The 16,642-nt window shown below is 39.4% G+C and overlaps 1 protein-coding gene across 1 annotated transcript in view; it reads left to right on the top strand.

The window, feature by feature from the left end:
• pth2ra (parathyroid hormone 2 receptor a) overlaps positions 1-16,642 on the top strand; it is a 67,705-nt gene that overhangs the window by 28,505 nt on the left and 22,558 nt on the right. The window contains 3 exon segments of the mRNA XM_038720651.1: positions 2,833-3,016; positions 9,551-9,704; positions 13,186-13,246. Coding sequence (XP_038576579.1) covers positions 2,833-3,016; positions 9,551-9,704; positions 13,186-13,246 — 399 coding nt within the window.

Raw genomic sequence — 16,642 nt, 5'->3', positions numbered from 1 at the left:
GTAACGTCCACACACACCCAAGCATTTCTGAAGGATCATTATGTGACACCTACGCCACACACGGACCTGTATGTGCAGCCGGCGAAAGCACTTCCGTGTGACAGTGACATCACGTACTGATCCTCGGGCTGATGTCTGCGACTTTGCTGTAGGGGAATAAAGACACGCGAGTTTACTTTCTATTGTGACAGTTATTATAACACTTCTTGTGAGAAGGATCAGGGCCTGGCCACTTCTTCCTCTAGTGAGGAGGAAACTTTGATATAGTGGCAGAAACTTGTTGCCATGAGATGAGAGATTTCTCTCTCTCTCTCTAACTTTATCTCTGTTTATTGCTCATTTAGCTACTCTGTGTGTCTGATTTAGCTCTCTTTCAATGTTTGGAGCAGGTTTTTAGTCTTTCTTCTATTGTTGCTGTGGAAAGAAGTTGGTTCAGTATAATCAAGGCCTATACTGCGTGTGTGTGTTTATGTATATATATATATATATATATATATATATATGACCTAACTATAAAATATTAGTTGCTGTAGCTTAGTTTGCTACATTTCATTGGAGGGTAGCTTCTGTCTAGTGAAGCTTCATTAATGTAGAGTAGCTAGTAGCTTAGCTCACTACATTTTCCAAGTAGCTTGCCCAACACGATGGCGGTGTTTGGGAGAAGCAGTGGTTGAGCTGCGTGTGGAGCTTTGTGCTTGGGACTAGTGGAGCTGTGGGCTTGCATACTCTCTTGGAAAAGGGAGGGTGTTAAGTGTGTTATTTAAGTTTCTAGTTTAGTGTTTTAAGTTAGAACCTATATCTCCTCTTTTTGTTAAGTAGCCTGAGTGGTGGTGTGAGAACCAGTGAAGAACTGTACACTTCCTGTCCTGAGTGACAGCTAATAACATGAAACATGGATTTTCAGCAAAAAATTAAAACAGCGTTTCTGCATAACCACATCTGATGATGTAAACTGATCGTCAATCATCAATTTATAACACAATTATACCTATCTTAAACAAATTCTTATAAGCATCTCCCTTGTCATGCCATAGTGCGAGCAAAAGGTGTTGACCACAGATAAGGACTGTACATTGTACAACAACAAGGTAGCAACAACCCAAGGTACAGCTATGAAGAGGCTAATGGCTGTGAATTGAGATTACGAGAAACTCATTTTGAGGCAATTCCAACTCCTTTACTGGGCCACGGCAGTGTTTTTAAAGGCATCTCTCCCACCTTCCATGAAAAAATAATCCATCACAGTGAACACAGTGTTTCCGTTAATGAGGTGTCCCCTGATGAGTGCTCATTTTGAAAAGAACCACCCTCCTGTTTTGCATACCAACGTCTTCACAACGAGAGTAGGCTGCAGGATGTGATGAGGAGAGATGGAAGCAGGAAGCCAAGCTTGTCAACAACAGCTAACTTTATACCCCGGAAAGCTCCCAAGGTGGTCAGACCTGCATGCTTTAAATAGGAAACTTCAAACAGAGCTAATTTTCGAGCTGCGGTTAAAATTTCAAAGAGCCATCAAGATGCCTTTTGACAAACACAGGTCTTATGACGGCTGTGTGTGTGACTTCAAAAAAGCAGCTCACAGATCTTTGATTCTGGCTCTTTCTGCTCTCCCGGCCTCTGTTGCTTCTCTTTAAAGAGACACTGTCCAAAGTGTCTCTGCATTCTGCACATTAACCTTATTAAACCAAAGTCAACAATTAGCTTATTACAGTGCTGAGCAACTTATGAGATATCCAGGATACCTAATGAATCTATGCAAGTCATAGAAATGGATTATAATACACACTAGAAAGGTTTAAATATTTACATCACTTGACACAAATATAGCTGCCACACAGTGCTCTCTGCTATAATTAAATAATTCATGAGAGCCAGTTAAGGGTGAAACAAGCATATAACTTTAGTTTGAGTCAGAAGAGCAAACCATCCTTGACTGTGGAGTAAATTACCTACTTAAACACTGTCACTGTCTTCAACACTGTAGATGATGACACTGTCGCTCATTAAACAGGAGGTTTCAAGGATATTTCATAGTAATTATAAGCAGCAACAGTAACGCTGATACTGATCTGAATGAAAATTTAAAATATATATATACATCCGGCGCAGGGGAGCACCAACAACTGCCAACCACAGCTACAATTTCTGAATCTTCTGCAGTCACTGAGAACAACAAAACACACTTCAGATCAAAGAGGTAAATTTATGTAGAAGTGCTGTGTTGGCTACTATTGCAAGGATAACTACTGTATATGTCACTGCCGGAGAGCCCAGTGCTCCCAGGCCCTTATAGCTGCAATGAAGTGGGTTACGTAGTCCCTGACAGCTTTTTGGTCACCACTAGAGTCAGCGAAAGCAGTGCAAGTGCAGAAAAGTAAGTGAAGAAAGAAGTGAGTTTGTGGCCCTGAGATTTAAACTAAATCTCTTATGTCATGTTGCTTGCTAAGGTGATGATTTGCAGGACAGGCTTGTGCTGCATCGACAGATTCACCTCTCTCGGTGGACCTACAGAGTGTTGTTGTACAAACTGGTGTTATGCAGTCAGACTGACAGTGTTACAATCAGTGCACGTCTCATCAAGACATCCCATCTAAAGGCATTGTTTTTTCTTTCATCTCTTCCCAGCAGTGCCTGAGGGCTAGCCTTGGACTTGTTCTCAAACAAAGATGTTTTTACTTTTACCTTCATGCCAACCTGAGCTTAAATCAATGTGATTTGTGTGATTTGAACTCTTTGTTTGTACGCCTAAGACTTAATGTGTATGTCTTTGTTATTGTGCTCTTTAATGAATAACTCATTCATAACAGTGAACACTGTTTGTTTTCATGGCAGGCGTCTTCACTGCACCAGAAACTACATCCACATGCACCTGTTTGTTTCCTTCATGTTACGGGCAGTCAGCATCTTTGTGAAGGACAGCGTCGTCCATTCAAGCGCTGGATTGCAGGACTTTGATTCTGCCCTGTTGGACAACTTAAAAACAGTTAGCATGGCACCACTGGACAAATCTCAGTATGTAAGTACCAGTTTTTTATTACTCCCATGGCAACTATATCTTTGGCTATTAGACCTAATATAAGAGTAAAGTGGTAAGTGATTTGAGAGCTCTGGCCATAGACACAGGCCGTAGAATGTTTTAGTAGGATTGATTCACTGTGGGGCTGTAAGCCTTTAAAATTAGTCATCATACTTGTAAGACCGTCATTCAAACCAAATAAAGTTCTGGCTATATTCTTAAATTGCACATGGTTGGTGTGTGTAGATATAATGCAGTGGTTCTCAAGTTTTTTTTTTTCCCAGAAAAAGTTAATGCCCCTCCACCCCAGCAAAAATCATTTTTATCAATCTTTAGTAATACAGGCGATTGAAATAAACAAGATTCAGGTTAGCAAAATAGCCTAGCTTCAGAGCATGTTTGTTTATGTCACCACATGAATGACATCCACAACTCCCCTTAAGTGGTTCTACGCCCGCCCCCCGGTTTGAGAACCACTGATATAATGGCACATCTATTGCATTGCTTGTCTTCACAAAACTTGGTGAAAGAACTCTGTTATTATTTAAGAATTATTGTTCTGCAGTTTTCTCAGAAATGTTCAACAACGTGGAAAGACAAATTACAGTTACAGGAAAGGATGATAGTTTTGCACTTTCAATTACCTGGCCCCTTTTGTTTACTTTTACCAAACAGCGTATCTGGTTATTGGAAAAAAATGGTAAATATATCAATATAATGAAACCAGACTTTGTCCATTATTTTACATATGCTGCCTTTATCAGTGACTGCTGACCCCCTGAAAACACATACCTGGTAAAAACAACATGGTCAAGTGACATTTGCAGACTTTACAAGTTGATGAGGCCTGATGAATGTTCCATAAAACAACTGTCAGGTGTGTAATGCAAATTCCAACAACAAGAAAATGCATTTCAAGGGACCTTTTGACTTGGGACAGCATATCTGTTACCAGATTTTGTTCCCCATATTTTACATTAGAAAAGGTTTAGGAACTCAAATTAATCGATGTAATCAAATTATTTTTTAACTAGTTAGTTATTGGAGGTAGTGGTGAATATCCAGGTCGGTTTTGGTGGGCTGTTCTAAGTCAAAAGCCCAGGGGTGTTTTTCAATTTAAACATGTTTGTGCAATTAAAGCTCACGAACATGTCTGTATATGGGTTTTAAAGTGCTAAAGATCACATTTTGGACAGGACAAGGACCATTTCAAAATATGGTTAATCAGTCACCCATGGGTTTGAATTGTTAATATACATGTATTTATTTTCTCATTGATTCCACTTGCTTGTTGATAGCCCTATTGTTAAAATGAAGCTTAATTTTCTCTAAATGAGTCTGTAATTCTTATAAATAATACTTGGCCGTCTGTACTCGTGATTGCAGTATAATCATTAAACCTGACTATCCTTGGTGATGTGGAATTTCAACACAATTACACCACACCATACAGCCGTGTAATTTTAACTGTACACACACACCATGCGCAGCTTTAATAGTTGTGTTCATAAAATAGCACGTATTTCAGATTGATAATAACAATTTAAATTCAGTGCTGATAATCAGTTATATTCTTGTGAAACAACATTCAATGCCAAACCTGAGTCTGGCCTTCAGGGTGCTTGGGCTGAAACATTATTGGTCAAATTAACTTGGAGATTTGCATGCTAAACACATACCTTAAGGCTGGATCCAGAGGTCTGTCCTTCAGCCTATGCTACCTACATGTAATTTTTCTCATAGTGTGCATCTGTATCCCGATGTCTAGAAAGCTCAGTAAAGTAAAGTAGATGACAGGTGTTGGAAAAGATCAAAACAATTTCTGAACCATGTGATAAAAAAAATCTGTTTTTGTCGCAGGCATTCTGTTGTCAGACGTTAAATGACTATTCTGTATTTCCTTTTTATCTTTAACAGAATCAACAATTGTTGCCTTTTAAATGTATTACATGTGTATGAGACAAGGTTGCCAAAAGCACAGCCAAAGTGCCTAAAGATAAGTGTTTTATTTTTCTTTTGTACGAAACGTTATCACTAATTTCATCCAAGTGATTAAAAGAAAATGCCCGTGGTGTGTAAAGAACTATCTACTGGCTTGGCAGGGTTATGTAAGGGTTGTTTCTTTTTGACAGTTCACCTCCACAACAAATTTCTGATGGAGACTTTTCTGATTGAAAATTACAGGCATTTATATTTTCAGCATGATTTCTTCAAAAATGTTGTCTTTTTGTTTTATTTCATTAAACAACTAATTTCATCAGTGACACAGCTCCAGTCATGAGACACGGAATAGCACTACCATTCAGACAAGGGCAAAGAATTATGTTGGTAAGGTATGTCCAGTATCCAGTGACTACTAAGTGGTCCCTAGCAATAATTCGGATTAATCAGAGGCTCTCATTCTGTGCTACGAGTCCTGCTTCCCTAACTCAACATTACTAATGCGGCTTTACCGCTTTTTGTCAACGACAAATTTAGACAAATTTTTTAATCCCTCTAATTGAAATTCAGTTTGTTTATTTTTGTTACTTTGTTGTTGTTGTTGTTATTATTATACACATGCATTAACATATGGCGAGTGAGGGGGCTGCCACGTATTCAAACCCTCTAGCAGTTAGCGATTCAGGGCCTTGCTCAAGGGCACCTATGGGAAAGCCCACGAGGTGAACTGGCACCTCTTCAGCTACCCGTCCACAGTCCATCTGACTGGTCCAATCTGGAGCTGAACCAGTGACCCTCCGGTTCCCAAGCCAAACCCCACAGGCTGAGCTACTAAGTGAAGAGGGCACCTTATGCTATATAAACAGTTCATTTTACCATTAGAGTTTGTCTCTTTAGTAGGCTACGGTGTGTATTTGTAATAGTAAGTTGTCTCAAAATATAGTAGTTTAGCTACCCAGGCATAACAAACGCCAATTTTGTGACAAGAATTTCACTTTGTCCTTTATTCCTAGATGTTGCATTGACATTAGTGTGAGTGTGTGAATGGACAATTAGGCTAATTTGGTGATATTCTCAATCAGAACGGCATTCAAAAAAAGTAATGTGCCAATTAGGAGATACTTTGCAGCAAGTCAAAGTATAAGTCACTTAAAGGTTCAGTGTGTAAGATTTAGGGGGATTTATGTGAAGAATATGGCGATAATATTCATAAATATGTTTTAATGAATGTGGGTAATCGCCTGAAATTAAGAATCGTTTTCCTTACCTTAGAATGACCCCCTGAGGGCGTCAGTCTCCTTGTCACTTGTCTCCTTGTCAAGATCAGGGCATCGAGTTCATGATTTATTATTGCACTCACTTAAGTTGAAGTCACTCTCACAATAATACCAAATTGTATTTGATCTTTATCATTTTCCAGCTTTTTATGAATTGAGTGGATTGAGTGAATGTTGCTTTTTAATGATTATCATTAGTTTAGATGAGCTCAGAGAGAAATCGTGGAATCTCAATTGGCAACAAAGGTCAGGATTGCTTGTTTTGTTCAGATGATTTGACTCATTAATAATAATGTTTGCAACAACTTTGCAAACCTGAAAGAGTGAAAGCAATTATTTTGATTTGCATTGAACCATGTAGTTGAATCCCTGTGCTTAGAAATCTCCCATTAGATGACACTAAAAACAAGTAAAGATTTATATCAAGTTAGATGAGTATGCTCAAGCATTTTGTTCTTTCCTTGGTGATATATAATCCCCCGACTAAAGACTTTCCTAGTCGACTAGAAGTTGTTAGTTTAAGCCATTGGTCAACAGATGTTTGATCTCCCACCTGTAGGCGGATTCATCCCCACCAGAGATGAGCCCAATGAGGGTGGTGTCATCCGCAAACTTCAGGAGCTTGACAGACTGGTGAATGGAGGTGCAGCTGTTGGTGTACAGGGAGAAGAGCAGAGGGGAAAGAACGCAGCCTTGAGGGGAACCGGTGCTGATGGTCCTGGAGTCAGAGACATGTTTTCCCATCTTCACGTGCTGCTTACTGTCCGTCAGGAAGTCTGTGATGCACCTGCAGGTGGAGTCAGGCACGTTCAGCTGGGAGAGCTTGTCCTGCAGCAGGGCCGGGATGATGGTGTTAAAAGCAGAGCTGAAGTCCACAAACGGGATCCTGGCGTAGGTTCCTGGGGAGTCCAGGTGCTGGATTTACTGCATCATCTACAGACCTGTTGGCTCTGTAGGCGAACTGCAGGGTGTCCAGGAGTGGGTCTGTGATTGATTGAAGGTGGGACAACACAAGGCGCTCAAAAGACTTCATTACCACAGAGGTCAGGGCGACGGGTCTGTAGTCGTTTAGTCCAGTGGTCCTTGGTTTTTTGGGGACAGGGATGATGGTGGAGGCTTTGAAGCAGGCTGGCACATGGCATGTCTCCAGTGAGGTGTTAAAAATGTCTGTGAACACACTGGAGACAGCTTATCAGTGCTTCGGGGTGGATGGGGAGACAGAGTCTGGCCCCGCTGCTTTGCGAGGTTTCTGCCTCCTGAACAGTCTGTTGACGTCCCTCTCTAGGATGGGAAGAGAGGGGGAGGAGGTGGGGATGAGATGGTGGACTGTGGCTGATCAGTGGTGTGACGGGGGATGGTGTCCGGTCTGTCCCATTGTTTTTCAAAGCGACAGTAAAACTGGTTCAGCTTGTTGGCCAGGCGTGAGTCGTGGATTGGGGGGATTTAGGTTTGTAGCTGCTGATCTGTCTGAATCCTCTCCAGACAGAAGCAGAGTTATACCTTGAGAACTGGTGTTGTAGTCTTTCTGCGTACAGCTGTTCTCGCACCGCCCTGCTAAACCTGTACTTTGACTCCTTAAACCTGGCTCGGTCCCCACTCCTAAATGTCTCGTCCTTTTCCAACCTCAGCTGTCTGAGCTTAGCTGTGAACCAGGGTTTGTCATTGTTATAACTCACCCTGGTGCGTGTTGGAATGCGGCTGTCCTCACAGAAGCTGATGTAGGACGTCACAGCCTCTGTAAACGCATCCAGATTGTTGGTAGCGGTCCTGAAAACATCCCAGTCTGTGCAGTCCATGCATTATTTTGCCCCATTATTTTTGGGGCATCAGGAAATATTTGAGGGCTGAGAAAGAATTTTAATAAATAACATTGTTGACACTATGCAGGGAAATACTAAACCACAATAACGAGCCTTTAAAATATAAATTTGACAAGCGGCACGAAGTGAGCCGTCTGTCAAATGCGAACTGCAACAGCAGTAATGATTCTGAATTTGTCAGAAAAACCAGCAAGGAAACTGAACATGTTGTTAAATTTCAACACAGTATAACATCACACAAGTCTTGTTGTTCAAGACACGAGAATGAATAATCAGACTTATCAGCACAATGGATGATGTATAACGTTACTTACAAATTAACTCTCTACAAACTCGCTTGCTCCTCTCCTGTCCCCACCCTACATACTTTAAATATATTCTGCATGGCGTTTCTACATGTTACCAGCTCCGAGTGTTTAAGTCAACTTGTATTCACCACGTGCAGGCAGTATCTGTTTTATTATTCTCACAACTGCATGTGCTACATAGTCAATACCCACATGCCCAGGGCATTTGTTCTGTGCCTCTGGAAATCATTATACCTGGCCTTCAAGGTGCATGTTTCCTCATTTATTTATTAGCTAACATAAAAATGTCTTAAATCAAAAGTTTGGTTTCCAAACTAATAATTGAACATACGTGTGTTTCACTGAGATTTAATAAATAAATTGATAAATATATATATATATATATATATATATATAACTGTGTGGCTGTGGGAATATTAAATATTTGAATATAGATATACAGTTAAGGTATAGTAAGATATGTTTTGTTATATAGGTTTTTCTATGTCAGTGTTCTGTCACAGGTAGTGAAGTATTCGTCAGTGCTGAACATTCACAGCGCACCCACATCAGGATCAACACATTGAGTACAACCAGCGTACAAGCATTCTATTCTAACCAGACAAAACACAAACCCCTGTGGCGCTGTCACTGTTTACCTGCTGGAAACTATAGAGGGCTCACTGTGAATCTAGAAGACACAGGGCTTGGATTTTCCCTTTTGTTGGGCCTCTACTCTCTTTCCCTAACCCAACATCGCTAATATGATAGGCTTTGCCACTTTTTACTAACATTTGAGAATTTATTAATCCCTCTAGTTGAAATTCAGTTTATTTTTATTGTTTTTTACTTTGTTATTATTATACACATTATACACATGCATTACCGTATGGCAACATGCCAGAGTGAGTGGGCTGCCATGTATCCAAAAGTGGGTGTCCACGCTTAAATTGTGGTACATTTGATTGTTTTCTTTTTAAATGAACTTTGTATTTACTTTTACTGTTTTGTATTTTTCCTCTTTGTTGTGCAAATTTATACAGCAAGGTGCTACAAAATGTAATCAGATCATCTACTCTCCTAGAGGCACCTGTGGTGTAACAATAGTTTGTGTGAAGTAATGTGATCTCACTAACGTCTCAGCACACATGCACACAAATAAGCAGGTTCAAACAGGACGTGATAAAAGTGTTAATATTTTGTCATCAGATTGGCTGCAAGGTGACAGTGCTGCTCTTCATCTATTTTCTGGCCACCAACTACTACTGGATCCTGGTAGAAGGCCTCTACCTCCACAGTCTCATCTTCATGGCCTTCCGATCGGACTCCAAATACCTCTGGGGCTTCACGCTCATCGGATGGGGTAGGCAGAAGAAATACAGATTTCTCATTTCACAACTATGATGTGCTGCAGCATGACTAAAACAGCTGTTCTAAATCATTTCCTTTAATTACATTAGCAAAAATGTGGCAGATGCTGAAAGCTTTCGATAATACAGAGATGAAACTTGCTATACAGCCACAATTACCTTGTCAGCTTATTAAACAGACAATACAATGTGTTGGAATAGTCTATACAATGCATATTCTTATATAATTTCCCTGCATGTGATCATTAATATTGTCTTGTCTTACGCGCAGGAGAAATTAAAGGCCCCAAAGCGCTACATCTGCAAATTTATTTCTTGGGACAGAACAAATATCATCTTACATATTACTATTTGAATGCAATTGAGTAGGCAAAATATTAATTTATGTCAAAACATAAATACACAAATGAGAGCTGGGGGAAGTTTGAGAATTTAGAACCTTTTGATATTCTTTATGAAACAGAACTGCTTGTACTAGTAGGAGTTTTTGTTCTTTCCGTGCACACAAGCATGTGACAGTGTTCAGACGAATAGATGAAAGGTGTGTGTGGCCCTCCACAGAAAAGTTTTGTTCTTTTCTTTGAAGTCAGAGGAAAAGAAACTGCACTCACATTAGAATTCTGCCCCATGTGTGTCTGGGTTTTGTTTGTTCATCTGCACACCTTGAATTGAAATGGCTGCATAGGTTTGTTTTGGTTAAATGCCATCAGTCATTAAGTGTTGTATTACTATACTGAGTTTAGATTTGTGAAAATCCACTATGCTTTGAACGACAACCAATAGAATGAAAAATTAAGAGTTATTGTAATATAATTATGCTGAAAAGTAAAATTTCCTTTTGCTTTGCATTTGCATCTGAAAACCCTCTCTAAATGTTATGTTATTGCACATACTGCTAACATTATGTAGAGATTATATTAGTGTTGTGTCAGGGCTAATGCCTACTTTATTGCCAAGCCTTCCTGAATTACACCATACAGTGACTCATACGAGCAGCTGTGCCAAGATGCCTAAAAATAATTATATACAGATCACAGCTTTGTAGCTTGCTAATTGATGTGTTTTGAATGGTTGTAAATGTACAATATAAAGAGTGAAGTCTGTCTTGTTATGGGAATTCTTGAGACATTTTGGAGATTGTTTCTTAAAAGGGGCTCTATGGAGTTTTCTTGTAAACAAAGTTTCTTTTTACATCCATACATACTTCCATACTTTGTGCATCCTTGAGGTCTGCACACTCAGGTCCACTCAGGTCAAACCTGAATGCATGGCTTTCACACTTATAAATAGAAAACATTTTCTTATAAAAATAGGACTGTGTGTCATGTCACCCATGTTTGCTTATGCAAGTGCATACGCATCCTTGTGCATGAGAACAAACAAAATGGAGACCCTGTCATAAAAACATTGCTCCTCAGAGTACATTTTAACTTGCTTTGTGTCATCACATCCATCTCACGTGTAGGAGATAGGATGCATGTCTTGCTAGGTCCAAAGTCAGACGCAGCCAGCCCTTCATTTTCTCCCTGGAGACATAAGAACCAAATTAATTTTGCAGAACTCGTTTTGAGCTACTTTGGAAGAGTTATGAGCAGCATAATTTCCTATTGCAGAGAAAATACAGTATGTCTGATAGAGTTCACTGTAATGTGGACAACAGAAATTGCAATTTACATTCATTAATAAACATGCCCTGAACACTGACAATATAAATGTAGCCATTCTGACATGGACGTGTTGAATACCAATCATTTTCACTTGTAAATAATTTTAACGTTTTCAATTAATTTCTTGTGCATTTATGTTGACATGGATGGCAGAAGCCCAAAAGGTGAGAATAAAAACCAGTGCTATAACTGAGATGCCAAATCCTGTCCTCTGACCATCTGGTAAAATGGATGAAAATATTGTTTCCATAAGTAGCTACCATATGGTTACATCCCCACACTTTCCTGTACTCTCACACTCCCATAACGCTCTCAGCCTCTATTTCTCTTTCTCTTCCTAATTTTCTCATCCTTTTTAGCTACAGATTAGACACAGCACTCAAAATGTGTCTATCTGGCCATTTATATAGAAAGATAGGGGAACTCTTATCATCCAGTTGATGTTCCATTTGCTTAATCATGTGGACTGTAATGAAGCTGCCATATTTAGATGAGCTGCTTAGGGATGTGATAGAGGCAAGAGACATTTCTTCACAGAAGTCAGTCTTGCATAACCACAGTCACTTCTGCTTAAGATTGTAGAAGTAGTCAGGAGGCCACGTAAGTAATTTTAGATGCATTATCTAATAAAGTTTAATTCACATCTGACTTTTTACAGCTGCATAATGTCAAATGTACAATTCAGTACATTTCTGTAAAACAGTAATGTGCTTTAAGAGCACAGCAATCACTGCAGGGGAGAGAGAGAGAGAGAGAGAGAGAGATATCTAATAGTTGTGGTGGTGGCTCTTGGCTCGTACAGATATAGATTAAAACTAAACGTAGCACGTTCAGAATTGATCCAGAGAATAGGCAGTCAAGTCTTGGGAGCAGGTTTGAGGTTCCTGCATTACATTGTATACACAAAGACAGATTAAATCTATGCTGGTAATTTGCTAATTAGTGTTTTTATAAATGAACAAATTGATGGAACACAAGTAGAATGAAAGTGGAATCAATAGAGACCCACACAACTTAAAAAAACTTTCAAGAAGTTGTTTCTTGACTTTATAAGGGATTTTTTTTGTGATATGACCATAAGTGGGAATACTGGTTTGTCCAAAGGTTAGTAGAGCAGGGGTTTATGTGTACACTAAAGTGGTACACACCGACAAATTTGCACCTGCAGACAGAAGACGTAGCTAAGATACAGAAGCTGGGTTGTGCTGTTCTGTGTGACCGTGTGAAAGATGTGACATTATTGCTTTTCTGGAAAAGTTGACGCACATTGACACTGGTGAATAGGACGGAGGTTTGTCATGAGTGATGATGCCTTTTAATATGCTGCCAGTGTGTGGGATGACATATTTAACAATTAGACTGTACACAAATGATTGGGGACCAATGCGCCATGTGTGTTAAACATATACAGAGGATCACACTAAGCCCTGACAATCATGTCTGTCATTTTTTTCACAAAATCAATCACAATCAACTAGCAAATAGAACAAATATGTCAGTTTTGAGTAACATAGATCTAATTAACAGTAATAGCTCTGGGGAAGGGCTTTGTTATTAAAAAGTGAAACATGCGTTTTAGCCTGTCTCCCCACCCCCCAATGATTTTGATACAGTCCCTAATGGCTCATCCAGAGTTTGGTTCTTTAACGGATGTTGCCCATGAAGGCTGTTAAGGGTGTAATTTTAACTTGGATGCTTAATTACCTCATATCTTTACTTCTTTAATGTCACATATAGGAAATGAAATGACAAACAAAGTATGTGACATCATCGGGACACTGCAGCTCATTGTTCTGTGTCATTTCAGGTGTTCCAGCTGTTTTTGTGGCAGTGTGGGCGATTGTCAGGGCGACAGTAGCAGATGCAAGGTGAGAGAGCGCAAAACACACTGTGTCTAAATGCAGGTCTACTTTTATACCAATTTGTTTTAAAAGGTCATCAAGTCTAAAGGATAAACTTGAATATAAACATGAAAAGATGCTTAATCATTGTGACAATTAATTATAAATAATTAGTAAATATTATAAGATATTAAAATTTGTGAATAAATGCTTCTTAGAGGCCTTTTTTATTTATAAGTTGTCATGTCAGGCACACTTCATGGCCAAAAGTATCTAAAAAAGTATGTGGACACCGAACATTACACCCAAATGGGATTCAACTTCTCATTTCAAAACCAGGGACATTAATCTGCTGTTATTACAGCCTCCACTCTTCTGGGAAGGCTTCCCAGATGATTTTGGAACCTAGCTGCAGGGAACTTTCTCCCATTCTCATAGTGAGCTGCAATATAGCCTGACTTGCAGTCTGCTTTCTTAAAGTTGTTGGATGGGGTTGAGGTCAGTGTTCTCTGCAGGCCAGTCACGTTCGTGCAGACCAATCTTAGAAAAACATTTCTGTTTGGACCTCGCTTTGTGCACGGTGGTAATGTCGCTAAAACAAGGAAAGTACGTGCCGCAAACTGTTACCACATGCTATTGTCTAAAATATTTTATGCTGTATGCTGCTCCTTTAAATGGAACTGAGGGGCCTTGATAAAACCATGAAAAACAGCCCTAGACCAAATGTATGCATGTATACATATTTTGGCCATTAATTGTATTTCAGAAATACAAAAGCTACATTAAATGTGTAGGTCCAGGATCTGTAAAGGACACCAGCAAACTGTTAGTTTAATTTGTACCATTATAAAGATCCACCTCCATTATCCATTTGCAGGAAGATCATCAGAGGTTTTCACCGCTGAAAAATTGACATGTTGAAATAAGACCTCCCTCTGCCTCTCAGTTGCAGCTCATAACATTTGCTATTTGGTTCACTGTTAATACAGTGCAGAGCTAAAAAGAAAGCAGAGCTAAAAGGACTTTGCCTTTTGGAGTAGCTGAACATACTAAATTGAAGGAAGAAACGAGAGGTCATTTCCCCCCCCTTGTATTCAGGCTGCCACACCAAACTTTAATACATAAAGTTAGCACACTTCTGGTGATGTGTTACACTAGACCAAAGGTTCCCATTGAGCATATACTACAAATTACACTGACTATGTATGTTAAAATTATTGTCTCACAACAAAAGGATTGTGGGCTGGAACCCACTGTTCTAAATTGCCTATTGGAGTGCCTTTTTGTGCGGTGACCCTGTGACCGGTCCTGGGTGTTTCCTGTCAATGGGCAGAAAATAGCATTTCCGCAAGTCCTGGAGATTAATTCAGTTAATTTATATTCTGTTCAGACTGTTGACAGACCCTGGGTGAGAGGAAGTGGTGACATAATTTTCTATTATTATCTACATTTTGCAAGTAGTAGTTATATTTTAAATAGTGCAGCCTCTGTCAACCATGTCACAAAAAATGAAGGGTTAGTCTTAGTCTTAGTCTTTTTGTTTTGTCACTGCCTTCGTCTACTGTAAATCTCAACTTATTCTTTTTAAGCCGTCCTCTGTGCCCATCAGTTGCAACCCCTGTGTTAACATTTTTTAGGCCACATTATTTTGTGCTCAGGACCATGTCATCGTGTCTGCAGCTTTGTTTGTGTGCAAACAAGCCACCACAGGGCTTAGGGGAATTATGGTGTTTGCTTTGTAAACTGTGGCGAGAGCCATGCATAAGAGAAAATGGCAAACTCTGTAGCACACTTACTAACCCCCACCCCCTCTGTTCTCTTGCGTTACGCCTCTCCGCCCCCCCCAAAAAATAAAAAAATCTTCAGACTGACGCCACCAAATGCGCAAGACAACCGATATGTTTGCTACCGGGGCTGCAGTAGCTTCAACATCAGCTGTAGTACCTGACGTAGAGCAGACACAAGGAGTGAAGGAGATCTGTAGCCAATGCCAGGCAGAGGAGGAGGCGTGTGTTAGCGAGTAACAAAGTGACAGGGCTGAGTGAGAAATTGAGCAGGAGGAGAGAAGCCGTAAGCATTTCTTAAAAATGTTCTGAAAAATATCTTGCACCAAGAAATGTTAATTAACAAATAAAAATGCTATGAAAAAGGTTTATTTGCACAGTAAGCCTATAGTGCAATGTAAATATAGAAGAAAACTGTCGTCCAAAAAAAGTAACTTAAGCTAAAAACAATAATAAGCTACTGATTACTGCATTATTTTCTATTATATTTTTATATTCTGAATTGTCACTTGCCACCTGAAAGTGTTTAATGCTCAAAATCTTCTAGGGGTGTGAGGGGTGTCCGACCAATTTTGGCCAAAAATGCCAGGGCCAAGTTTTTGTCCCAGTCCAGCCCTGAGCAGACCATAACTACCTTTTGTAAGTCATGAGACACATTAAACATGTAGTTAACGTTGTGAAATTGTCGCAGTTTGGTTAGGTTTAAGCAACAAAACTACTTGTTTAGGTTTAGAAAAACATTGGGTTTTTGGTTAAAATAAGTACATTACGTCAGTCAGGTGACGTACAGCATATCACTCGACTTAACATGTGACATAACTCACGTTAATCATGTGATGGAATACATGTAACTTATGTGATGGAAGTCAGTAACGCTATTTAACTTAAAAATCTAAATAACTCACCATTTGCTTGGTTTTACATGGGACTTGAAGGCCATTCTCTGGTGTGACAGTCCTGGGTTTGGTTGATCCGTCCATTCACCTCATCCACCTTCTTACACTCGTTTGTGATTCATAGATTAGAATTTGTGCACCTGCAATAAAGAATTTGAGAAGGTGTAACTGTTGTGTTACACCTTCTACAAGTTTGCAAATCCTAAAGATTTGCAAACTTGTAGAAGGCGTATTTTTCTCTGTAACTACAAATTAACTGATACACATGTGTGATTTTCTATAACTACAAATTCCAATGTCAAAGGTGCTCAATTGATACCTTCATAAAGTTGATAAAGCTTCACTCTCCCATTTCTGGATTAATTCCAACTCACCTCAAAATTTAGAAAATACTATAGCATCCATGAAGGTTTGGGAAATCTATGTGGGTAATTTTACTGTGACTCTCATGCCATTTCCCACATTACATTGTGTGATGTGTTTTTGAAGACCATGCATGCACACTATGCATAGTACACAGTCAAGCAACATTTGTGATAGAACTGCGTAATCATGTTTGCATAATCCCCTGGAGCATTTGCATTTTGGAAAGCTATGTTTGTATAATGATGCAAGGGTTTCTTTGAAGTTTACAAAACAAAATGGGTCACATGCAGAGAAAATACGAGGGACCAACTGCTTCTTTCAGTGTGACATTTTTAGCTAGAGAAAAGTAAAAGAGAAAATTAAAAATAAAAAGGGTA

Source organism: Micropterus salmoides, unplaced genomic scaffold (genome assembly GCF_014851395.1).
Source record: "Micropterus salmoides isolate LMB-PRFRI ecotype aquatic unplaced genomic scaffold, ASM1485139v1 Ms_hic_scaffold_15, whole genome shotgun sequence".
Taxonomy (NCBI): Eukaryota; Metazoa; Chordata; class Actinopteri; order Centrarchiformes; family Centrarchidae; genus Micropterus; species Micropterus salmoides.
The sequence above is the reverse complement of the archived record's forward strand: the minus strand, read 5'-3'. Positions and strand labels throughout refer to the sequence as shown.